At 40.0% G+C, this 27,063-nt stretch overlaps 1 protein-coding gene across 5 annotated transcripts; it reads left to right on the top strand.

The window, feature by feature from the left end:
- On the top strand, positions 1 to 26,961 carry LOC134087827 (immunoglobulin-like and fibronectin type III domain-containing protein 1). Of its 5 annotated transcripts, XM_062541596.1 has the most exons (29): positions 1 to 150; positions 1,017 to 1,102; positions 3,928 to 3,969; positions 4,530 to 4,652; positions 6,075 to 6,214; positions 6,342 to 6,441; positions 7,003 to 7,047; positions 7,150 to 7,183; positions 7,352 to 7,538; positions 7,995 to 8,108; positions 8,686 to 8,860; positions 8,971 to 9,243; positions 9,832 to 10,281; positions 10,972 to 11,088; positions 12,232 to 12,453; positions 15,213 to 15,455; positions 18,797 to 19,006; positions 20,754 to 20,878; positions 21,114 to 21,261; positions 21,394 to 21,687; positions 21,995 to 22,291; positions 22,425 to 22,598; positions 22,827 to 22,955; positions 23,173 to 23,481; positions 23,880 to 23,965; positions 24,187 to 24,379; positions 24,812 to 25,108; positions 25,405 to 25,731; positions 26,056 to 26,961. In XM_062541596.1, exons 2-29 carry the CDS (start codon positions 1,057 to 1,059, stop codon positions 26,058 to 26,060), a joined length of 4,905 nt encoding a protein of 1,634 aa, XP_062397580.1. In that variant the 5' UTR covers positions 1 to 150; positions 1,017 to 1,056; the 3' UTR covers positions 26,061 to 26,961. The 5 variants fall into 5 exon arrangements, with proteins under 5 accessions (XP_062397580.1, XP_062397581.1, XP_062397582.1 ...); XM_062541597.1 differs by lacking the exon at positions 3,928 to 3,969; XM_062541598.1 differs by lacking the exon at positions 12,232 to 12,453.
- Positions 26,962 to 27,063: the final 102 nt, after the last annotated feature.

Genomic DNA, 27,063 nt, shown 5'->3' with positions numbered 1-27,063 from the left:
TATTCTGTCTAGACGCGTGCTGCTCGTCAGTACAACCAAAAATAATCACTCTATCCTCTCTCCTATACGGATTATTGTCTGGTGGACACTGAAGTGGGCATCAAGCAACGTTGCTTTTGTTGGTGATCTGAAGAGTACACCGCCGAACAGGTATGTGTCTGCTTTCTCTTCTACGCTATAAGCACACCATGCAGTTGTCTGTGTCAGCTGTTTTTGCCACTTATTTTTCTTTTTGTAGCAAGTTCAAATAATTATTACTGTGTTTTTGGTTCTGCGCCCTAGTAAGATATACTGTAACACAGGTCACACACACACACACACACACACACAAAAACAATGTATGGTGCTGATTTGGCAATAACCTACTGTTTGCGTTTATACGTGTGCATAAAATGGTATTTTCAGATCAGAACTGAACCTATGACCTTGGAGTTACAGTATTAGCACCTTGTACTAGCAGTGCTACAGGTGCAAACATATCTTGAATTACCATATGCAATCCCTTCAAGTGTATGCTTATGTTTGTGTGTAATAGAGCTATGATAACCATAAACAAAACAATATAATTAAAATGAACAATTTAAAGCTGGAGAAATCTGAGAAAATGCACAATTACACAATGACACTGTCTTACAATATTGATTCCTAAGTGTACGTCTTCCAATTTTAGTCACATTTGATGAGTGGTGAAAATTCAGACAAAAGCACCTGTATCCTGCACTCAATGTACAGCTACAGACTTTTCAGCAAGTGCAATTCAAACCATGTCATCAAGGGGTTCCATTGGCAGATATATGGTATCTCTCGGAGCTTTAGGTCAGAGCTCGGCAGAGATATGTGACACCAATGTCTCTTGAGTTACACTTGGGCGTTGTGATCCACATAGATATGATCATTCGAATCCTTTGTTCACGCTTGGGTTTCTGTGTCTGTGTGTTTGTTTTGGATGCACGTGCTGTCACTTGGTGGCAGACAGATACAAGAAATGTTGTGTATAAAATGTGTCTTATTTTTAGGGCTTTCTGGCATTTGGATCCGATATTGTAAAGTGCCAAGATGCTCAAGAAATCAAAGGTTACAGACCAAACAGCTGCGGGACAGGGTAAAGCTTGCATGTGTGAATCTAATCATCTGAGTGTAAAATAATAAACCGTTCATGGGATGACAACAATACAATAACAAGTTATTCATGTTTAGTGTGACTTTTATGCTCTAATGTTCCTCACACCTGTCATTTGTTTGCTAATTTCTTCCTTGTCCTTGCAGAGAGAGCAGCAGTGTGTGTGTGTGTGTGTGTGTGTGTGTGTGTGTGTGTGTGTGTATTTGTGTGTGTGTGTGTGTGTGTGTGTGTGTGTGTGTGTGTGTGTGTGTGTGAGAGTGAGAGAGAGTGTTTGTGTGTACGCAAGTGAGTAAGTAAGTGAATGATTGAGTGAGGCACTTTAGAATGCTCTTATGCTCTAATGCTCATTACATCTCATATGGCATGCGTGTGTGTGAGCAAGTGACTGACTGACTGAATCAGTGAGAGTGTACAGTAAGTGACTGAGTGAGTTACTGAGTGAGTGAGTGAGTGAGTGAGTGAAATTATACGCATGAGGTGATCTCATTAATGTCCAGTGACATGGGAACATTAATGTCCAGTGACATGGGAACTCAAAGTATTCATAGAGTATAGTATAGTCGACTTAGCTACAAAATATATACTGCAGGCCTATATATTTTGCAGCTAAGTCGACTACATTCATTTCATTGGGATGGCATTTCTCTTCAAACGTCAGGACAGGATATCCCCCACATCTGTGTAATTTCTTCAGCCACCAATAAAGTACAACTTACAATATGAGTCATTTTTCTTCACAGACTACAGTATTTGCTATGCCTAATTAATTGTATTATATAAATGTCCACAAAAGTAAAACTACTTACCGTATGTCCTGCGCTGGAAAACCGTCCTCTCTTATGCAGCAGATGTGGCAAGAAAAGAAGACCGGAAGGTTCTTGACATTGTAGGACTCTAAGAAGGACAGTGTTCTTGAGTCCTGAAGGCAAACTAAAGCTCCATTTGTGCTCAAAACACACAAAACCAACCAGTTGGTGACTGATTTGTCCGTGATGGTTTAATAAACATACCTTCCAGGATAATAATTACACAGCATCCAACTCTGATGTGGAAGACAAGTTTGTCAGAACAAGGTGAAGGGAACCCTGGGTGTTCCTGTGTGATAACAAAATGGAGCCAAATCCCAAAAATGGGACTGACAAAAGATCACCTCTCTGGCAGAAGCTCAATATGGCTATGCCCAATAAAGTCTGGCCATCAGATTCAGAGGACCTTAACTGGACACATAAAATACTGACACACACCCTTTTAGATGAGCTTTAATAGCCCATTATATTATTCATAGGCCTGTATTTTCTGGGAACTGCCATGATAGTGTAATCCTACATCAGTGAATATTGCTGCAAAACGTCAATTCTTGTATCAGAAACGCTCTTGTATGTGTCAACAGAGTGCACAATTTCCCACCTCTGCATTTTATGTGAATCATAACTGCAGGTTTACAATAATTAGATTTTGTTTTAAATCAATGTGCCATTGTTATTAGAACGTGTGATGCAAGAACTCCCATTGTGTTGTTACATTTGTACATAGAACTCCCACGTCTCTTTGTGGACGCAAGCATTAATAATAATAATAATACATTTTATTTGTATTGCACTTTACATTTTGGACAATCTCAAAGTGCTACAAAATTATAATGCAAATGGATAACAGATAAAGACAGATAAAAAAAATAATGCAATTTAAAATAGATTAAATAAATACATACACATACACGCACACACACACACACACACACACACACACACACACACACACACATACGTGTATATAAATATACACACACACAAACGCACACATACAGTACAACACACACACACACACACACACACACACACACACACACACACACACACATCAACAAAATACATTTAACAGAAAGCTTTTTTAAAAAGATGGGTTTTCAAAGTTTTTTAAAAAGTTTTCAATGTCTGTGGGGCCCCCAGGTGGTCAGGGAGGGCGTTCCACAGCCTGGGAGCAGCAGCAGAGAAAGCTCTATCACCCATCCTGCATTACACTGACCAACCCATGTGGGCACTAACAACTCAAGTATTGGACTCGGACAAGCCGCATTACCCATCAATGAAATTAGGGCAACAAATGAAACAGATACTTTGGAGAAACTAACACTTAACTTTCCTCTGTTTGTGGTGAATGCTCGTCCCCATTGGAAGGACAGCTGGATGTTCAGCTGAAGATTCTTTAAAGCTTTCATTTGTGAAACGACTACCACAATTCTTACTTACCTCTTCAATATGATGTTTCAATGTCAATTTTTAAATGTTGTTTGTCAGTACCTGTCTGACTATTTGTTCAGCTAGTGAACCAAAACATGAAAAAAAGATGACCTTGGCAAGACTATTTATCAAAATAAGTTTTGAAAGACGTCATTATCAATTAGACTCAAGAGACCAATTATATTTGTATTTTAATAAATGTTGAATCCAGAGCCTCAGGGCATGTTATTTGAACAAATAAATCCACCCTGAAAGCTCATCCGATGAATAAGTAAACCAATGAGCTCTGAATTTTGGCACCAATAATGTTTCTTCCTGACTGTCATCTATATGTCATCTTTCTTTTTCATTTTTGGTGGGAAAACACTACCTGTCTGTCTATTGTTCCCTGCTATGCATTGTGTATCTCCCAGAGTCTATGCGTATGGGTCATCCCATGATGGCTCTTCTCTTCTGTCTTTCTACTATCTTGGACAAAGATATTGGCCTGAGCCTGGACTTGTCCGGAAACAACCCTTGTCTGTCTAATTCTCCTGTTCTGTGATTCCCATGTATTTACTCGAACAGGAACTGAACCCCCTCAGGACGAGAAAGCTAACAAGAAGAAAGGTAGGAAGCATTGCAACCAGGGACGGATCCAGGACTGCATGTGATCCCCTGTGTGTAGCCTACTGTATGTATTCCGTGAGTCTCTGTATGTCTGTCTGCTATCCCGACATCTGTTTCTTCTGACCACCTCTTGGAGGAAACTTCTGTTAATCATGGAATCAGCAGAACCGGTGGAGTCCGCACAAGCATTTCCAAACATTTTCCACAAATGTCTCATACCCTAAATGGAAAGCATTTTCATTCAGCAAACCCTAACAATATGTTATTAGCTGCAGATTTGTTATGGAATTCTGCCAATGTACCAAAAGAATTTGCTGGCAAATGAATAGATTGAATGTCTTACAGTACTTGGGATCTGCTTAACCACCTCATCCCTGTGCATTCTACAGTACTCTGTCTGGTGGGACATGAGTGACACCTGCTGGCAGAAGGGTGCAAAGCTTACACAGCTTAGCAAGGATGCTACCTGATGCCAGATAAAAGAGTCGAAGAGTTCACCTAACACCTATCACTTGGCGTGGCTTCAATTCTGTATCGACTATTTTTGTCTTTTCTTTCAGCGGGCATCAAGAAGCGATCCAAAGTCCCCGGTGTCATGGTCACCCAGTGGGTGGAGGAACTCCCAGAAGGGATGTCGACACCAGATTTCACTCGCAAACCCATTGCTTTAACCATCCAGGAGGGTAAGGCACAAAACACACAGAGTATCATACATTCAGTATACAGTACAGCAACATCTATAGTTCAGCAGCAAAACGACTGGTCTTGTTTTGTTTGTCATCTGCCAAGCTTTGCAGCAGCTTCTAAAGTCTAAACGATGTGCTTTAAATATTCTTCAGTCTGTGGAATGTGTCTGCTAAATGAATAAATGTAAATGTAAACTACTTCAAAGAAAGCAACAGTCTAACTGAAAATTCATTAGGTAAGGAATCACTTGGCAGAGACAGGTTTTTGATGGTGATTAATGCAACAATTTGTGAGTATTTTCTTCTGAGGTTGAAAAGTCCAGCATCAGAAAGTAAAAGTCCACATATTCGTGCTAACCTTTCACTTAAACCAGCTGATTCTAATTAGCACAACACTTCAACCAAAGCCATCGATATCTCAAAGTTGCGACAGCCGTTGACTTCCATGTTAAAGCCAGATTAGAGCGGTCACGTGGTTAGTGGGTAGGCTCAGTAGTTCCCTCGGTCCCTGGTTTACTACGGGATTGATAGCAGCGATCGCATTAATATTTACGGTGAATACTCGATGAAAATTACTATAAACTGCATTTCCACATACATATACATTACTCAATGAAAATGCATTATTATGCACACGACTATAAGTCATGTAGAAAAGTCGTATTATATTCATTCATTCTTAATGGAATAGTTCCCGGATGTGCCGCCATTGTTTGTTAACGGGAGTCAACGGTAGTGTCGCAACTTTGAGATATCGATGGCTTTGACTTCAACCAGGTAGAGCAGGCAGCTCATTGGTTAGCTCCCTGGGTTCAGGGTGCAGGTAGAACCTTTTGCTTTCTGAAGCTGGAATTTTCTACCTGTGATTTTCCCTAAATTGTATGGATGTGGGTAGTATGAGACTCAAAACTGAATCTACACCAAAGTAATATATCTGGGGTGTGTTTCCCAAAACCATAGTCGCTAACTAACTACTGTAACTAAGCTTTGGGAAACGCACCCCTGGGTGGTGGCTATACTTTCTTTTTGAACAGTTACTACAGTACATCACTGAAGTTAATATAATTAAGCGACAAGAAAAGCACTCAGAGAGCGCAGACCTCCACCAAGCGAAAACATAACCGCCTCCTGGATCCAGACGGTGATACAGATCACTCCCAAAATTGAACCGTTTCTTCCTTGGGTCATTTCAGACCTTCCCTGAAAATGTCATCGAAATCTATCCATATATTTTTGAGTTATCTTGCGAACAGACAAACTGACAAACAAACATACAAACCCCGATGAAAACATAGCCTCCTTGGTGGAGGTAATAAGCTCCAAAAGGCCATAGATTCCATTGATTTTAGAACAGCTAAGGGATGTTGTAAAGCTCAATGCAAAGCAAAGCTACAAACTTATCGTGCTTGTCAACTATAGGTAAAGTGGCCATTTTCAAAGCACAAATATGTGGCGATCCAAAACCTGAGCTCACCTGGAGAAGAGCCAAGGGTGGTGAGCTGACTGATGACAAATTTGAGCAGAAGTTTGATGAGGCCTCTTCAGAGTATTCATTAGTGGTAAGATCTACAGCCTTTATTCTGACATGACTTGGTTGCGGTGTATGTATATCTGCGGGTATTGCATGGAGTACGAACAATGTGTGTGTCTGTTTTCGATGATAAAAAACATACTGTGTTCTGTTAGATTGCCAAGGTAACTGGAGCTGAGGCCGATACCTACAAATGTTATGCTCACAATGAATATGGGAAAGCAGTTTGCACAGCTACACTCAATGTCATTGAAGGTAAAAATGCGGTCATCTCTGATTATTCGTTTTTCTCAATTGCTTTGGGTGAAGATCACACAAGTTACACCAGAGACTTTCTAATGAGAACATTTGGCACTCAAAGACTCTCCCATAGAAATAGATGGGGTTGAAGTTAGCCTATGAGGTTGGAGTTAGCCTAAAGACCAGCATATTTTAAAAAGATTCCTAAAAATATTTTGGTTGATATATTTCTTAAAATCATAAAATGGGAAATTTATAACATAAACACAACCATTGAGTAACTTCACAATTACTTTCAGATACATTTTCCATTTTACCCTATACAGCAGGTGTTAACATGTGTGTGATCTTCCCCTTTGGTGCATTTTTCAGATCAAAACTGTTTAAACTTCATTTTACCTATCACGTGTGCACATCATTGAAGCAGTTTATCCCCATCCTAAACAAATAGCAATGCTTTAGTACATCCATGCTGATTCTGAACAATTGTCTGCACAGCTACACTCGATATTGTTTTTCTTTTATTCACAATTATATATTTTTCCCTTCTTCTTTTCTTGTTTATCCCTGTATCAGTTGGGTTCAAGAAAAATAAGCCTGTTTTGGAAGAGTCAGACATTGGTAAGTCATCTGTGTCATTTGACCTTTTGACCTTTGTCCTTTGACCTTTTTGTGAATGCATACTTGTTCTCATGTATTCATAATACTTTATTAATTCAACAGATCCTACTGAGTTCAGAAAGATGCTCAGAAAGAGGTCTGTGTGATTTGACATGGGTGACGATGTCATCATCTCTAAGACTCTTATTTCCATTTCTAATGTGCAGAAATCATATTTCCAACTGTGTGTTTGTTGTCCCGAATGAAACAGACTTGATTAAGGGTGCACTGTTATTGTGAAAAACGTGACATTGCTCCACTGCAGGAAAGGCAAGGACAAGGAGGAAGAGAAGAAGGATGGAGAGGTTGACGACAAGTTCTGGGAGATCCTTATGAGCTCAGACAAGAAGGAGTATGAACGTATTTGCGCTGAGTTTGGCGTCACCAATTTCCGCTGGATGCTGAAGAAACTCAATGAGATAAAGAAGGAAAGAGAGGAGGAACAAAAAGTGGTTGGTGTTTCATTGGATTTAGTTTTAGTCTTTCAACTCATTGCTGTTGATCATTCTGTCTATAACAGGTGATTACACTGAAATGATACCAGAGACAATTCCTGCCCTTTGCAAGAATTAGCAACATTCCCTGTAATATCACATCACGAGTGCAAGCCATATGGACAAATTACCTCTAAAAGAGGAAAAAAAGGCTTGGCAGTCTAAATATGTTTTAATGATGCATGTTTGACAACAACATTCATCATTAAACTATGTGTTGAAGTCTCAACAACCACATGCCATTGTAAACCATAGACTATTCAGTGTATGTATATATATACACTATACCTTATATATAGTCTATGGTGCAAACCCATTTCATGGGCATCGGTCAAAATAGTCTCTAACGTCATCTTCTCTCCATCCTTTCATTACCTTCCATGGCATCCCCCTTTCATCCATCACTCTTGCCAGTATGTTGAGGCTATATCTAACCTGAAACACATTGAGGTGAAAGCAAACGGCTCTGCATCATTTCAACTTGAACTGGAGCTCAAAGACCCTGCCAGTAGGATTTTCCTCTACAAGGTGAGGCTGATTGAGATACAGTGACCATAACCAAATTATGAGTGTATTACGGTCAACAGACAACGTCTGTGAACATCTTTATTCTGCAAGATGTTCTTCTTCTTCAATGTTCTGCACATATTTTCAAACATCTTCATAATTTCCATGGGCCTAACAAAGTCCTTAGTGGAAATCTCAGAAATTTAAAACATTGCATTACTAACTGTCAAATGAATAGGCCAAGACGTCAGCAAACAATATTATGTGTGCCTGTTTTGGCTTCAGTCTTGTGATGTTGTGTTGTCATTATGTGTGTTATATGTGAGCATACCAAAACACATTCCTATCAAATGTATTTTTATACTGTTGAAATGGCTATAATACAACTTGAACTTAAACTTGAAACAATAGACACTCTCACAAACTCTCTCTCACAAACTCTCTCTCACTCACTCTCACGCCACATTTTGCTCCTCATTACTGTGTATCACTATCACAGTGCATCATTCATCATTCAAAACTTGTCAAAGTGGTGATGAGCCCATCATGCATGAAAAAAAAGACTCATACTCACATGCCTTGACCCGCTGTGTTTTAGGACGGTGTCATGATCCCTTACACTACAGAAGACAGTGATGATACTGACGTTAAACATAGCCTGAAGAGAGTTGGAAAGACTCTGGTGTTTTCTGTCAAAGACCTGTTGGCTGAGGATGCTGGCCTCTACCAAGTGGACGTTGAGGAGGTCAACTTGTTCTCTACTGATTTTAAGAGTAAGGCCATGATTTGCTTTTCAGGGTCAATAGAATCAAGCAATACTGTTGAAGGGAGGGTGGGAGTGCAGACGTTTTAAGTACTAATCAAACTGTTGTTTTGTGCATAGTTCCTATGGTGGACTTCATCGTGAAACTCCAGGAGGTGAAGGCCAAGGAGCGCGAGGATGCCCTCTTTGAGTGTGTCCTCTCTCACCCCTTTGGCAGAATGCAATGGCTGGCCAAAAACGTGGCCGTGGAGGACGGGGAAAAGTTCTCCATCACTATGTCCGACGACAAGCTCATCCACAGGCTGCTGGTGAAAGACTGCTTGCAGCTGGACAAGGGCATCTACACCGCTATAGCAGGCATTAAGACCTGCAGTGCATGGCTGATCGTGGAGGGTAATATCCAAACTTTCCAAATTCAACAAAACTCTCTGTTGTTATATGTGGGAACTAAATAATTGCAATGAGAACACAATTTAAAGTAAAACAACAATATACAAGATATACTATAGCTAGTAAAACTTGATTTAGGGAAATAAGCACACATTCTTTCAATATCCCCAAAACAATCTTGCAATTATACCTCCTGGGCTCCAAAGACTAACATATATCCAAAGAATTTAAGACTTGGATAAAGCAGACATGAACTCTGCCTATGATGTAAAGCTGTTTACTTCTGGCTTGATATATCAGTTCAGATGCAGCAATTCCGCTATATAACTATGGATAGTAACAGAAAAATTCAGATACACAACTTATGGAATATTTTCCAAACCATACCGTAATTTCCTGACTATTAGCCATACATTGACTTATACATTGACTTTGCTAAATTTCTTCAGCTATGAGGTTAAATACAGGGGGGCAGTTAATATGGTGTTAATATGCTTGTGTTTCTTTTAACTTGCAAAAAACACTGTCCTGCGGCTAATATGCGGGAAATTACTGTATACCTCATTGCTACCACTTTGTCTTCACCGACAGCTGATAATGACCCTGCTAATAAGGGCAAGAAGGTGGCCAGGAAGACAACACAGGCCGGAGGCGCCGGGGTGGACCTGGAGAAGCTGGCCCGGGAGCAGCAGGAGAAGCTGCTGAGGGACAGGGAGGAAGCGGAGAGGCTGAGGGCCCTGGCAGCCCAGGCCGCCGCCGAAAGAGCTGCCGCTGGAGCCGACGGAGCAGGTGGGGCAGGTGGGGCAGGTGGAGCAGGTGGAGCAGGTGGCATGGGCCAAGGCTCTGGAGCAGGTGACGGGTCTGGGAAAGACGGGTCCGGGAAAGATGGGTCTGGAAAAGACGGGTCGGGAAAAGGTGGCTCCGGACGTGGCACCGGTGCGGATGGGTCCAAACTAAAGGGCATGGGTGATGGTGACGGATCTGGAAAGGGAGGCGCCGATGATGGCAGTGGGATGGGCAGAGGAAAAGGTGGAGACCAAGGTAAACCATAGCATTAGATGTTATTAACCGTAATTCATGTGTAGATTATAGGCCATACATCTGTATTCATGTTCATGTGTAGATATACTGTACTGTAGGCCATACATCTGTTTTGGTCGATTCACATCTGTGTCATTCCAAGAAATTGCTACAAACAAAACACAACACAATTGCTACAATAACAAATAAATGCCAAATAAATGTATATATCAATATAATGCAACAACTTACTCTCATTTGTTGTAACTTAAAGTTATCATGTCCCTCTGAACAATGTCCAATAATACTTTAAGGCATCAATTTGATGGAATGACCCGGAAGGTGCACATTTTGGCCTTGGTATTTTCTCATATATAATGTACTGATACTGAAAAGCAACAAGGCAAAATGTTAATATGTTATATCATAACATATATTGGCCACGTTTCCCAGATTCGTTAAGAAGCTCTTAAGTGCTAAGAACTTCTTAGTAGAGCTCTAAGAATGCTCTAAGAATGCTCCTAAGAAGTTCTTAGCACTTAAGAGCTTCTTAACGAATCTGGGAAATGCGGCCATTATGTTATACTATATATCATACATCATATATCATATATATATATATTTACAGTATATATATATATATATATATATATATATATATATATATATAAATATAGTGCATTGACAGGCGGTTTCAAAATCTCCTGACAGATTCACTCAATGATGGCACTGACCCAAATGCACAATCAGGGAAAAACAATAAAGAGGGAAAAGATGGCAAGAGAAGCAAGAGAAATAAGGTGCAACTTGATTCAGACAAGGTTACTGGTAAGACTGACAAGACTGTTTCTGCATTATGGCACATGCTAGCATGGCAATTAGAGCAACACACATACGAATCTACTGTAACATTCCCAAGTTCTCATTGCTATAAGCAGTGCTATAATGGCTGTGCTGCTATAAGTTGTAAATCTGATAAAATTATTTTTGAATGTACAAAAGATTTGATAATATTCTGATTAGGTTTTGCTGTCCGCCTTACTAGTATATTGCTATATTTTTGGTGGCTAATATTATCTTAGATTGAATGTGTCATAACGTTTATAGTTTGTGCGGTATATCAGCTATAATTGCATTAGAAACTACCTGAATCTGTGGACAATTAATGTTGACTTTGTAATGCCATGAACAACTACAGTACCTCCTTATTTTTATAATTGCAAAAATTACCATTCCTGATGAGTGAAATATTTGAGCTTTGCATGAGTGTTTCTGATGCAACGTTGTGAAAAACACTGACCATAAGAAGAGACAGCACAACACTAGTATTTGTTTTGTTGTGACCATGTCATACTCAATTGTCTTGAATGTAGCTGAGTTTCCATCCAACGTTTGTATATTTCAAAAACATTTATGAAAAAAAAAACATCCAGGGAGTTGTGAACAGCTGTGGGTTGCCAGGGCAATTTGAACAGAAATGTAATAAATCTCAACAAATGCAAATAAACAAACATAGCTATTCACAAGAGAATGTTCAAATATGGAGTCAACATAGTGAATTATTTGATTTGATTTGATGTGATATAATAGATTTGATTGGAATCCAAGCATTTTCACTTTCAAAATTCACATTTTAAAGTTGGATGGAGATCAAGCTGGTGTCCATTGTTTGGTACATGATGTACCAGCTGTCTCTTGTTTGTAACATTATTGTCCATCCCACTGCATAAATTCAATCATGCATTTAAGGTGCAAATTCCATTATTGCACAATGGCTCTTGGCTATGGAGGATTCTTTATGACATAATAAAAATCCTCCTTGGCTGCCTGGCATCATTCAGTGCATGGTTGAATTTGTGCAAAACTGAAAGTACGTTGTTGTTTGACATGGTTTGGTGTCACAACATCACGTAATGGCGTTGAAGTACAGCCAACAACTGAACATGTTCTACATTATTGAAAACGTATAAGAAGGAGGATATGCAGGAGAAAGAGAAGACTGGCTTGAAACAACCTCTGAGGAAGAAGGAGAAGACGGACTAGAGGATGGGACCCTGTCTGAAGGAAGAGGAAGTCAGTCTCACAGAGGTGGAGCTGGCAAGCAGGGTAACAGTGCGACTTCAAATTCCAAAAGAAAGGATCTTGCCAGGCGGCGTGCAAAGCAAGGTTCCCAGCAGCCTGGGACGGCCACTGGTAAGAGAGCAACTAGGTCATTGGTTGCATGGATGAGATGCGTTCATTAAATTCACCCACAAACAAGGTTGGGTCGGAATTTTAATGAACTGAAAGAGAGAGAGAAATGCCCGCAAACTGTTTTGTTCTAACATTGTCCTACATGTTTGTCATATCACAACAGGCCCAATTCATGTTTGTTGTTTGTTCATCAATACATGAATTCAAAAGGTCTTGTACTGTAAATGTTATGTGGTCTTTGTCTTACTTCACTTCTTATCACAACTAGACCAATTCATGGTCACATGAATACAAATGGTCTTGTGAGTATTCTTGTTTTCTTTGTGTTGTGTGTTTGTGTGTATTAGTGTGTAACATAGTTGGAAGTTGTCAGTAGAAGCTATTATTGGGGCAAAATGCCCTTACATATGCTGTTATAAGTCTCATGTAAACAGGCGATGTTGTAGTCTTATGTTATCACCAAAAATGCATCGAGGCTGGCAAAAATAATGACAGAAATAAATTCTTACCTATCCAAACGTCTAATACAGTATGAAGGTCATCACAATTCAAAGATACTTGCACATATTTCCCCCAGTCAGTATTTTCTTTGCAAACCTTTATTTCCAGTGGCAATACGATATACTGTAGTAAGCAGGCTAATACCAGCTAGCGTTATCACTTCATATTAGAAATTCCTTAGGGTGCTATACCATGCAGGCTTTCAAGAACCCTGGAGGTTCCTTTGATGGAACCTTCAAAATAGTTTAAAGAACCATCTAGGAATACCATATATGAACCATTTCTAGTTCTAGTACTGTGGTTCTCAAACTGTGGTACGGGTGCCACTGGTGGTAATCAAAGCAACCTTTGTAAGCACTTTATTGGGTTTATCAAGCAGGTACTCTCCCTCTTTTGTTTTATTTAATTAGGCAGTGTTCACACTAACTCACTTTTTTTCACCTCTGACTCTATTCCATTAGTGAGTGTCAAGAACATGTGAGGTGAAAATGTATGTTGATGCTTTATGTTATACTTAACTAAATACCTAGCTCCCTGTCTTAGCTAAGGTCGTCAGCTAAGCAACGGCCAATTGTTGAAAAAAAAAAATTCTTGAAAGCTGAACTATTTTCAACTCTGAGCGCCTCACATTTTTAGAATCCTCACTTTTTTTCAGTTATGCCTTTTTTACCTCCGCCAAGGAGGTATATGTTTTCATCGGGGACCGGCGTCTGTCTGTCTGTCTGTTTGTTTGTTTGTTTGTTTGTTTGTCTGTTTGTTTGTCTGTCTGTTTGTTAGCAAGATAACTTAAAAAAAGTAATGGATGGATTTTTAATGTCAGGCATGACCCAAGGAAGAAACTATTACATTTTGGGAGTGATCTGTAATTCCGTCGGGATTCCGGAGCCGTTTATGTATTTAGCTTAGTGGTGTAATGGCATGGTATGGCCACGTGGTGGCTATCTGAAGAGTTTAGGTTCAAAATAAATGTATGACAACCTAGGAGGAAGAAGGCAGGCGGAGGTAGCTGCGCTCTCTAAGTGCTTTTCTAGTTTATTACCTCCGCCAAGGAGGTTATGTTTGTCTGTCTGTTTGTTTGTCTGTCTGTTTGTCTGTCTGTTTGTTAGCAAGATAACTCAAAAAGTCATGAATGGATTTCAATTAAATGTTCAGCGAATGTCAGATATGAGCCAAGGAAGAAACGATTACATTTGAGGAGTGATCCGTAATTATGTCGGGATTCCAGAGCCGTTTATGTGTTTCGCTTAGGGGTATGGTTTCGCTTGTAATGGCATGGTATGGCCACGTGGTGGTGATCTGAATAGTTTAGGTTCAAATGTATGACAACCTAGGAAGAACAATACAGGCGGAGGTCTGCGCTCTCTGAGTGCTTTTCTAGTTTTAATGTGAGGCACGTTGCAATTGTCAGTTGTAATCATTCCATAGGACAAAAATGGACCTTTTGATCGGTTGTTCCCAGCCTCTTAGTTAAAGGAACACTTCACCGTTTTTTCATATTAAACTACGTTATTCTCTTAACTAAGACGAGTTGATACGTACATACCTCTCACGTTTCAATGCGTGCACTCACTGGCTCTGGCACGCGGCACAACTTTGATAGCACTTAGCTAGCCCAGTTCATTCATTAGGATCCAAACAGAGATGAAGTAAGAAGCGACCAAACGCCTCCATGTTTTCCCTATTAAAATACAGTTACACGAGTAGTCACACGACCAAGTATGGTGAGACAAAATAAAACGTGGTGCATTTCTAAGCAGGTAAGAGGGATAACTATATTGTGTGGCGGAATAACAATTGGGAGCACTTAGACTTGGTGCAGTAATATCCTCACTCCAAAGTGAAACTGAAAGTGCAAGAGTGAGGATATTACTGCGCAACACAATATAGTTATCCCTCTTACCTACTTAGAAATGCACCACGTTTTATTTTGTCTCACCATACTTGGTCGTGTGACTACTCATGTAACTGTATTTTAATAGGGAAAATATGGAAATGTTTGGTCGCTTCTAACTTCATCTCTGTTTGGATGAAGTTATTTAATACAAAGTGTTCCTTTAAAGAGCCCTAAGGGGTTCCTTTGATGGAACCTTCAAAATTGTTTAAAGTGCCATATATGAAGCACGTTTTTTGGTTCTATATAGCACCTTTTTGTCTAAGAGTGCATGTTGTTGTCTGATGTGATTTGGTGTCACAACATCCCATAATGGAGCAGAAGTAAAGCCAATAACTGAAAATGCTCTACATTATTAAAACGTAAGAAGGAGGATATGCAGGAGAAAGAGAAGACTGGCTTGAAACAACCTCAGAGGAAGAAGATGATGATGAAGAGGAAGAAGAAGGAACACAGAGTGGGACGCAGAAGGGGGCGAAGACGGGGACCCGGTCTGAAGGAAGAGGCGGAGGTGGCACGCAGGGTAAACGTGCAACCTCAAATCCCAAAAGAAAGAATCCTGGCGGACGGAGTGCAAAGCAAGGTTCCCGGCAGCCTGGGTCGACCACTGGTAAGAGAGCAACTAGGTCATTGGTTGCATGGATGAGATGCATTCATTAAATTCACCCACAAAAAAAAGGTTGGGTGGAATTTTAATGAACTGAAAAAGAGAGAGAAATGCCCTCAAAGGGTTTGAACTGATCGGTTCTAACATTGTCTTGTTTGCCATATCACAACAGGCCCAGTTCATGTATATGAATTCAAAAGGTCAAGTAGTTGTTTTGTGATCTTTGTCTTATATGTTTCTCTTATCACAACAACTAGACCAATTCATGCACACATGAATGCAAATGGTCTTGTGATTACGGTACTCTTGTTTTCTTTGTGTTGTGTGTTTGTGTGTATTAGTGTGTAACATAGTTGGAAGCTGTCAGTAGAAGCTATTTTGGAGCAAAATGCCCATACATATGCTGTTGTAAGTTTTTTAGTCTTATGTTATCACCAAAATTAATTCAATGGTGGGAGGAAAGTGAGACTTGTTGGAGTTGTAAAACTGGGCAGGTTATGGTCATATGAGACCTAAATCCAGCTTTTTGTCTAATTCTCAAAGTACTTTGTATAGTGTAAATCTAACATGGCCAGAGCCAAACAAGCATCACTCTAATGATGAAGTAGTGTCGACATAAACAGCATGCTGCTCTAGGTAGGCTATACTAGAGAATTGATAATTGAAGGGAGAATGGAAAAAAAATCTGCATATACAAGAAACCCTTTCATAATCTGATAAGGCTTTATCCATTAAACAAAGCACAATGCAAAAGCTATACTGGAGTGGCTCAAAAATAAGCAAGAGTGAATATGTAAAGGATAATCAACGACGCGCCAATGCGTTTATAGGAAAATAATGCACATTCGAAGTGGTAATAAGGTCCCGACGCCACAGGCACTCGATGAGTGCATTATTTTCCTATAAACATGACATGGAATGGCGGTCCTGCACTGTGGGCTTGTGACAGTGACTCCCAGAGAGATATGTATTGTACCTCAAGGCTTGCATTTATGCATTACACAGTGCAGGACCGCCATTCCATTGTGATTCTATATAAATTCTAAACCTGATCCATGTGCAAGCTGCGAATAACTCAATTCAAATGTCTTGAAGCTACAGTATTTCAGCAAAAAGGTTGTCTTCAAAGTATGAATGTATAGTGATCAAATATCTATGCAAGCAGAATATTTTAGTATTTCAAATACTTTTTTTGTTTGTTTTTCTAGACAAATGACTGAGCCTTTAAACATAGGCTATACCAGTGCATTAATGTTCACAATGAAAATACTGATTGGTACAATATGTCATGTACATATTGTGTAAACCACAAAATGGTGGTGACTTTCAATGAGATTGAAGGGACATTTCTCCAAGCAACTGATAATATTTAGACAGCTCACCAACACCCGCCAAGCATAAGTCGGTTACACACATTTATTAAATTATAGTGCGCCCTAGTGGTGAAGTCTGGCCGGGAGTATCTTTGATGTGTGACCAGCAGCTTAGTATTTTTGATTCAATGTCTTAATTTTTTTTGTCACTATTTCTTTAATCAAGAAAAAGCCAAGGAGGAAGTCAAATTCATTTACCTATTTTATCAGGCACTTTTGCCCAAAAGTATACAAGGAAAGTGTACCATACATCAGTAGTGGTTCACCATGGGAATTAAATGCATTAAGTTCCACTGGAGATATGCATTCATTTGGAATGATTTGAAACAGAAAGAAAAGTATACAACATACTTTTCTCACAAAGAGAGAATGATGAAAGGATTTCCATGATGTTATTAATGGAAAATAAAGGATGAGAAGACAACTGGACTGAAATCTAACTTCTCAACCCTTGCGTCTACAGGACTCATTATATTCCCTTTCAAGTTCTTAGGTTTCTTTACAGAATTCCAAAGTTATTTTATGTATAGCCATATTAGATGCCAATGTCTGATAATGGCCAATGCTGATTAAATATCGTCGAGCCACACAAAACAGAGATTTCAGAATCTTGAAGAACCTTGAAGCTGTGTATATTTATGTATACACTGAAGAGTCTGTTCTCAGAAGACATAATATAATTTGTTCTCAACCTCAGGATGCAAAGAAGACAACATCCATGTCCAATGGATGAAAGCAAAGGAAGCACAAATCACTACTGTAATATTGTGAACCAACATCATGTACCAACATCAGGCCATGTACGAGCAAAGGAAATCTGCCGTAATTCATCAGCATTTGTCTCTCCTAAAAATCCGTCTCGGGTTGATTTCGCATATACAGTACAGTATGACTGTTATCCCCCTTTTGGCAGCCCCCTTTTTGAAACTGCATGACTAAAGTCTGTATCTCTGCTCTGACACAAGCACTATAATGAATACTGTGATGCTGGCTTTTTCATCATGGATTGCATTAGCCGAGGGCTACATCTGATCACAAATTCCTTTTCATGAACAAAATATGCACAATAATTACTTCCATAACCGGTATATACATTCTCTGTTGCTAAATGCTATATCATACAGTTTATGATTTGCAAACTAAATTACCTGAATTGCACTGCACTGTATCAACTAACAACAGACCATATGTAAAATTCTACTGAACATTTGCAAGGACATAATCAACCATTTTTGTGTGTTTTCAAAGTTGGAAAAATGTGCATCCCTGATGTCTTTTTTTCCAAACTCTGCATGAGTGTTGTAAGATCACCTGGTTTCTAATCTCTAAAAATACTGAATACTGATTGTAAAAACTGACAGTACAACATGAGCTCCACAAAAGTATCTGTTTTGTTGTGCCCATGTTGCAGTCTTTTGTGTCGCTGTGCATTCATAGAAAATTGGCCAAACAATTCAAATTCACCCTCCTAATTAAGGGAGGAGTCGTGAACAGTTGTTGGTTACATTTTACCAACTGTAACAACTGTGAGCTGACGTGAATAAACCCATTTCCATCAACTTCATACAAATCGGGATTTATTTAACGTCTCTCAAACAAATGAATTGCTCATTCGACTATCAACACTATGCAAATTTTGAGCATTTCAACCCAGGACTTCATATTCGAGCGGTCAAAATGTCAATATGAAAAGTTTGATGGAAGCCAAGCTGGTATTTACTCTTTGATACCAGCTGGTTTCGTCAAATTATTGTCCAACCCCACTGCATAAATTCAATCATGCATTAATGTGCAAGCGCCATGTTCAATTTCACTTGGCATCATTCAGTGCATGGTTGAATTCTTGAAAAAGTACATTGATAATGCCATATCAATGACTTGTATCTTTGTCTGTCACTGCATCACACAATGGAGCCAAAGTGCAGCCAATAACTGAAAATGTTCTACTACTACTATTGAAAACATCTAAAGACGGATCAGTAGGAGGTGCTGGAGGCTACGGAGATGACGGAGATGGAGTTTGGAGAGGGGGACAGGAAGATGGCCTCACAGATTTAGATTCTCAAGGCGGTCAGTCTAAAAGAGACGGAGCTGACTCGCAGGACAGCGCAGCGGCGGCGGAGGCACGGGCCGCAAGGCGCCGCGCAAGGCAAGGTTCTCTGCTGCCCGAGACGGTTGTTGGTAAGAGGGTGACTGGGGTCACTGGTGGCATGAAAGAGAAGCATTCATTTAAATTCACCTATAAAAAAGTTTGGGTGTGATTTTAATGAATAGAACTAGTGAAAAGAGTTTACTAAGTTCTTCTAACATTGTCTTTTACATGTTTGTCAAAAGAGGACCAATTCATGTGCAAAGAGACATGAATGGAAATGGTCTTGTCATCATTTTTATTTTCCATTTTGTGTGTGTGAGTGTGTGACATTTGGGAGTTGTCAGTAGAAACTATTTCAGTGCAAAATGCCATTGCATATGCCATTTTACATGTCATGTAATCATGCAAATTCTTTTTTGCATTTATAAGTTATCTTCGAATTAAAATTCAATGTATGAGGTATGCTTAAACTGAACTCCAGAAAAGATTACCGGCTACTTACAAAGTCTATTTCTTAAATGTTTTTTGGAAACTACTTTTAATGTCGGCCCTCTTGAGAAAGAAGCCATCAAGACCAGTGATCCACCTACAGGTCCAATTCACATACAAATTTGATTATGTGCTGCGCCCTAGTGGTGAAGCCTGACAAGGAGTATCTTTGAAGAGTGACCAGCAGCATCATGTTTTCATTCTTTGCTTTGCTTTCCATAATCTTCTCTTTGATTGTGATGAAAATACAAAGAAGGAAATCCAATTATGTTTCCCCTAATTATCAGACACTTTTGCCAAAAGTAAGGAAAGTGCTCAATATGTCAGGAGCTGCTTATCTTTACCTTCCACATTCAATGTGTTCATTTGGAAGGTGAATCGGAATGATTCAGAATGATCAGAAGGTTTTCAATTTGACACCACCAAAGAGCATCATGAAGAGGCTTCAGATCTTGCCTAAGAAGACATCACTAGACTCGAAATCCAACTTTCAACACTAATTTTCTACACGTCACCCTTCAAGATGTTAAGTGTTTTTACACGTCATCTACAGAAGTGTTTTCTGATGACAGATCTGGAAGTGTAAAATGAAATGAAATGTCTTTGTAAATGAAATAGATCCACAAAACAAAGATTTCAGTATTTTACATACCAAGAATATATGCTACAGACTGATGGACAAACGGAAGCACCTGTACTCAGAAGACATCCCTTTACTGCTTCTTGCTATCTGTGAGTTGTATTTTGCACTAGATCCAAATCTCCAAATCCAGGTCTAATTTGTGAAACACGTGAAACTATTCATTCACATAAAGCAATCAAAATAAGTTTAAATGTCTGTGTCTTTTCAAGAAGTTTCAAGAGGCATTTTGATCATTTCTTGAAGTGAACTTTGTTCACCAATTGAAGACATCAAGAAGACAAGAAAAAAGCCCAATGAGTGGAAGCAAGAATGAAGCAAACAAAACTTAGTATAACAAAAGCACAAAAGCAACCTGATTAAAAAAAATAAAAAAACATATAAGTAAAAGAAGATTCATTGGTTTTAATAAATGAACCAACTAATGGAGAGCTGGTACGTTGAACTTTTTATTCCATCATACATTTCCTTTGCCATTGGCAAGGACCATCTGCAAACATTCTTGCACATCTTTTTTCACTACTGTGCTGACAAGCAGTAGCCTAATTGAAGGATTATTTCACACACATGAATACTGCAGAGAGCCCTTTTGCAAACTGCATGACTGAAATCTGGGTATTCTCTCTCACACAAGAGTTTAACGCTCCTGCTGGAGCGCTTTATTCACAACCGTTCAGCTCTCTAACTCTCTAACTATCTATTGCCAGATCCCGGGGTCCAGTTTGTCAGCGGGCTGGAGGATGTGACTGCCCTCTTGGGCCAGCCAGCGGAACTGACATGTAAACTCAGCAGTGAGCAGAGTGAGGGGGCCTGGTTCAAAGATGGGAAGAAGGTACTGCAGGCCATCATGAAACAAATACAGTATACTGAGTGAGTGAGTGAATGAATGAATTAATGAACAAATTAATGGATGAATGAATGAATGAATGAATGCTTTATGAATGATTGATACATCAACGGAGGATTAGATGGATAAATGCATGTATGAATTCAGTTACGTATACAGTAAGTAAAGGATGCCGCTCATACCAGTTTTGACTTTTTGCACTCCTCCATGTCTCTGCCAGCTATCTGGTGATGGAGAAGATGGAGTAACCCTGATTAAAGATGGAGCCTGCCATAAGTTATTGATTAGCTCTTGTGAAGAGGAACACTCAGGAAGGTACCGCTTTGAGGCCGAAGGTCGGAAATCGGAGTCCACAATATATATAAAAGGTCAGATTTGATGGGATACGGTGTGATGTATAAATATAACAGAAATCAGAATAAACATAGCATAAACAGTGCAGTACATATTTATATCACTTTGACTACAACTACACTTTTACGTGTTTTATGTCACATTAGATCCACCAAGATTCAACACTGATGATTTGGTTAAATTCTCTGAGCCTGTGGTTGTACGAGTTGGACAAAATGCCGTCTTTAAGATGCCATTCGAGGGCCGCGATCCAATGAAGATCCAGTGGTACAGGGAGGGCGAGGAGCTTCTGGACGACACCAACGTCAAAATCGAGAAGTCGCCGTCCCAGAGCAGGCTGATGCTCAGCAGGTGCCAGCGCAAAGAGACCGGAGAAATCAAGTTCCGACTGAGGAACGACTTTGGCACAACTGAGGCCTTTTCAAAGCTAATTGTCCTTGGTGAGTTCAGTTTTCATAACCTCAGTGGGGTCTTATATTTTCATGGTAGTATGTAAATGAAAGCAGTTAAAGACGTTTCTGATAGTGATAGAGTTAATGTCTGCTATTTTATTCTCTTAGCAAGAAGGTGAAAATGAATGACTAATGACACAGAAATTCAGTTAGTTCTTCCTCATGTTTACATATCTGAAGTTTTTCATTCGGGCAGGGAGTGATGTACTGTACTGTACTTTGTGTTAGAAGAAGTACGGTTCGATTATCACATCACCATCTTATAGCTGCTGAAAGCTCTGCTTTTTCTGACCAGATAAACCGGGTCCACCCCAGGGCCCAGTGGAAATTGTGGAAGCCTCCTCCCAATGCATCGAGATCAAGTGGAGACCCCCGAAAGATGACGGTGGCTCACCCATCAAGAACTACATGGTGGATCGCCAGCAGATTGGCCGCAACACGTGGACCAAAATCGGAGAGATTCCCGGCGTTCCCACTTACAAGGATACCAATGTGGACCACGGAAGGAAGTACTGCTACCGGATCCGGGCGATCACCGAGGAGGGCATAAGCGAGATGATGGAGACAGACGACATTATGGCAGGCACTTTGGGTAAGGGGTGTTTTTCTGATTTCTAATTGTCGAACTCTCAAACTGAGATAAATGAGACAGGGTTCACCACTGCTTTGGCCTCTCAAAAGATACCATCTTGTACACTGAATGGGCTTAATGTTTTGGTTTCCAGCATTCCCAGGGCAGCCGGCTGCACCAAAAGTGGCAAGCGCCTTCAATGACTGTATCAACTTGACTTGGACTGCCCCTGGTGACACGGGAGGCTCCCGTATCAGTGGCTACAACCTGGAGAAACGCAAGAAAGGCAGCAACATCTGGAGTGCAGTATCAGCGGAACCCATACCAGGTGTGTTTTAGGGTTAAAACTGATCATGTGTGAATTATAATCATTGACTTCCAGTATCAAATTATTTGGGTCGATTTTAAAAGAATGAGCTCCTTGAGTACTTTTAATTAAACTTAAAAAAATGTGTGTCAAACGAATGAGAAATCAGTTATTCTGACTGTATTGATTACTGTATTTATTTCTGCAACAAAAAAAAAACTAAAGCAACATTTTGCCTCTTAATTCTAGAAAAGAAGTATGCGGTGAAAGACGTCGTTGCTGGAATGGAGTATGAGTTCCGTGTGACAGCTATCAATGTCTCTGGTCCAAGTGAACCCAGTCCACCATCAGAGTTTGTGATTGCACGAGACCCAAAGAGTGAGGAAACACTGTCTCACTGTCGGCATTGCATTCTTTTTTCTTTAGGACATTTAACTAGTCACAATACAGTCTACAGAGTATGTCATACAACCTGTTATTTCTGAGCCCTTAGGCAAAGTCTCTGAGAGTGACTGAAAACACATACAAACTTGTCAATAGAGTCAGTTCTCTCTTCATAAATAGACATATATTTTTTCGCAATGTACCATTTCAGAGCCCCCAGGCAAAGTCATTGAACTGAGAGTGACTGAAACAACATACAACACCGTTTCAATCACCTGGACTAAGCCCGAAGATCGGCCAGGGGTCCAGGATGAGCCTAAGGGCTACTTTGTGGAGGTCAGGCCAGCAGAGTGCCTGGATTGGCTGAGGAGCAACCCCACACCTGTCATTCTGACCTCCTACACTGTTAAAGGCCTGAAGGCCATGGCTATGTACTGGGTGAGGGTCGTTGCAATGAATGAGGGTGGAGATGGTGAGCCCACTGACCTGGACAACTATATCTTGGCCATGCCTCCCCCTGGTAAGTGTGACATGTGGTGCAAATACATACAGTATCATTTAAAGTGTAACTCCGGCGAAAATTTACCCCAGGGTCTTTTTCTGCATTAAAATACATCAAATAAGTGGTGAAGACCAGTAATATTGTTCAAAACAGCACTGAACCTCGTCAGTAGCTTACTCTGAGTCCCTATAAAACAAAGCTTTACTGTAACAACATAGATAGCGAACCCATAGTTTATTAAAGAACACTTACCAACTGTCTCCCTACCAGCTCGTCCAACCCAGTATGTTTTAATGCAGAAAAAGACCCTTTGCCAGAGTTACACTTTAAGTATCTTCAATTATTTATCTATTTTTATTATTATAGCACTCATGTTACTCCCATGTGCTTGTGACTGATTTACATTGTCCTTCCAGTTCGGCCAAAGTTTACTAGTCGCAACATGCAGAGCTTCATGGTTGTGCGCGCAGGGAATACAGTGCGGCTCAATTTAGCCTTTGAAGTAAGTGCGAGGAATATGACATTTCTGTCATCATAACAACATCATTTTAGGTCCCAATGCCATTACTCCCAATATTAAAAAAATCCATAATAGGTTACAGACTTTTGATGATTGACTTTTTTTGCATTACCCTCCTGACATGAAGCAACTGTTCCCTACAATATACAAATGAAATATCTGTCACCACAACGTGCTAAAACTCACCAAGCTGTTGTTGACAGGCATCCCCTTGGCCAGACATTGAGTGGCTGAAAGATGGCGTTGCTATCACCAAACGTGCGACCATCAGCAACTCGGATACTGGATCTCAGCTCCTGATTCCGTCCTCTGAGCGCAGCGACACAGGCATCTATGCCATAGTGGTGAAGAACGTGGTGGGCCAGGAGTCCTTCAGTATTGAGGTCAGAGTGACAGGTAAGTCATTATGTCATGTGCATGTAGCCTATTTACATTATTCCTCTTGTGGAGTTCTTATGATTAACCTTTTGAGTTTTAGGTTTAATATACTTCCTTGATAAGCCCTTCATTCTAAAACAACACAAAAAACTGTGACAAAGTTAACTTGCACTAAACTAGAGAGTTAAAATCTGCTTTACAGTCCTCACATTATGTTGGTAAGTGTTAGAGTCTGAAAAGGAATGCTAGTAAATAGCCGCTAATTATATAGGCCATTATGTCGCACACAATTGAAATATCCTCCAGTAGTATTTTTTGGGGGCCAGTGAAAGTTCATAAACAAGGCCATTAAACTGTCACGTCATATCAAATTGCTCCTCTTCAACAACAAATGTGGAACATGCAGTTAGATCAGACGTCAGTTTAATTATGTCTTTGATGTGACTTCAGATGAGCCAAAACCACCAGGCCCTATCGAGCTGGAGGAGAATGTGCCGGGCACAGTAACTGTGGTCTGGGAGCCGTCCCCGGACGAGAAGAGGGACGACCGGCTGCACTACATGGTGTCCCAGCGTGACTCCACCAAGCGGACCTGGCACCCAGTCGCAGACAGGCTCTTCAATAACAAGTTCACCGCCTGTAATATCATGCAGGGGCGTGAATACCACTTCCGTGTCTATGCCAAAAATGACATGGGCTTCTCCTCACCCTCTGAATCGCCCACGTGGGGTACAACTAAACAGAAAGGTATTGCATGGAGTCAGATGGGATTTTCATCAACTCTGAGATTGTGTCCAGGGACTGAAATATGCACTGAAACACATTTTTTTTCTTGCTATAAAGGCATGCAATGGCAACGTTATTTAAGTACTAAGCCTAATTTTATATTGTTATATAATCTCCATAATACAACAGTAGCAAGTTGAGCTATGTTATGAATGGTACAAGTAGGACTATATAAATGAAACTTCAAAATAATCTATTTGAGATTAAATGAGGTGTCAGGATGTGATACTGAGTCTACTGTATTCCACCTCCAACAGGCAAATTTGTAGTCAACATGCCTGACTACAAAACCTGCAATTTCCAGTGCCCACCAGCCTTCCTGGTGCCACTGAAGGTCCGTACGGCGCCCAAGGGCTATGAATGCTACATGAGCTGCGCTGTGAAGGGCAACCCACTGCCCCGCATCACCTGGTACCACAACAACGTCAACCTCAACACCAACACCAACTACTTGATCTCCAACATCTGTGGCGTCTGCTCCATCCTCATCCTCAGGGTGGCGCCCAGGGATGAAGGAGAGTACATGATTACGGTTGAGAACCCACTGGGCCGGGCTGAGAGCTCCATCAAGCTCAATATCCGAGGTGAGCAACTTATGACCAATGTGTTAGATTGTAAAATCAGGCACTGTATGAAAATGCATGCAAAATTACAGCAATGGCTACAGATTCCCACAGTGGATAATGGCCACCGCCGATATGTTTTGAGAATATGTAATACTATAGAATCTAGACATAGTAGTCACTAAATGAATGTACATGTAGACAAACAAACAAATTTACTCTCTACCAGTGTGATAAATGTGATATGCAAATATCCAAATATTCTGTTTTATTTTATGCTCTGTTCTGTTTTACAGTTATGATATGAAAGTTAATGAATAATGTGATATCTTTTTTGTCTTACAGAATGAGATGGCATGGGGTTCAAGAGGCTCATCACTTCCTTCCCTTCACTTCACATATATATTTATCAGGATTTCCTCCATCTTGTCGACATTCAAGGATGGGAAAATTTGTTGTGCTACTATTGACTGCTCTAATAATCGACCCTTCACACAGCTATTGGCATGTCTATTTGATCTAATTGGAGGACATGTACAAATGCTATACTGCCTTTTCTTTGTATTTTTTTTTTCTGTTTATGTAGACAAACACCATACTTGCTCATTAATAGAGTTCAGATTTACTCTGAGAATATTATTTGCTTTATATCAAAAGGAAACAGAAATATCTGTTGTGAGAATGAGTGAAGTGAAAGCTACTGGGTTATTTCAAATACATCAAAATGACTAAATATGACGATCTGTGGTACACTACTGTAAGTTGACAGTGAATGAATACAGAAAAGGCATAGTGCAAGTACTACACTACTTCAGAAGCTCTTTATCATTGAGTACATAGTAGGCCTAGACTACTGTGCAATTAAACTAATTGGGTTTGTTTATGATGTGGAGGTTGTATTTCAAGTGTGTGGCTTAGTGAAGCTCTGGGGTAGAGTAGACTAACTCAGAGAAAGTGCTCAACTTCCAAATAAGAGAGCCCTGTGGCTTCATTCCTTCATTCAGCCTTGTAAATCAAAACCTATGGATCCTCTTCTAGGAGATTTACAGTTAGCCTACTATTAGTGAACTTACCCAGTCACGTAACCACATACTTGAACTATCATCCTGATGACTTGGTGGTTGAGTGTTTAAATATGGCAGACCTTTTACCAGGTTGAATGGGTGCAGTGGGTGTTTTTTTGAAACTGACACATCACCTGATGCAATCCAATCAGTTGTGTTTCGCAATAAAGTTCAATCTGCATTTTAACTGCTCTCGTCTCTGTCCATCGGCACAATAAAATATGCATTCATTGGCAGAAAAGTCGTAAAAAACAAGTTGGTGTCCTCCATTTTTGATTACATTAAATGA

This window comes from Sardina pilchardus, chromosome 7, assembly GCF_963854185.1.
Source record: "Sardina pilchardus chromosome 7, fSarPil1.1, whole genome shotgun sequence".
Lineage (NCBI taxonomy): Eukaryota > Metazoa > Chordata > Actinopteri > Clupeiformes > Clupeidae > Sardina > Sardina pilchardus.
This window is presented reverse-complemented; position numbering and strand designations above follow the sequence as displayed.

Excerpts from the sequence above, each read along its gene's own strand:
- LOC134087827 (XM_062541596.1), top strand. The coding sequence starts at position 1,057 with ATGCTCAAGAAATCAAAGGTTACAGACCAAACAGCTGCGGGACAGG. Across the intron at positions 4,653-6,074 it reads TGCTTTAACCATCCAGGAGG|GTAAAGTGGCCATTTTCAAA; the intron begins GTAAGGCACAAA and ends TGTCAACTATAG. Across the intron at positions 20,879-21,113 it reads GGTTCAAAGATGGGAAGAAG|CTATCTGGTGATGGAGAAGA; the intron begins GTACTGCAGGCC and ends TGTCTCTGCCAG.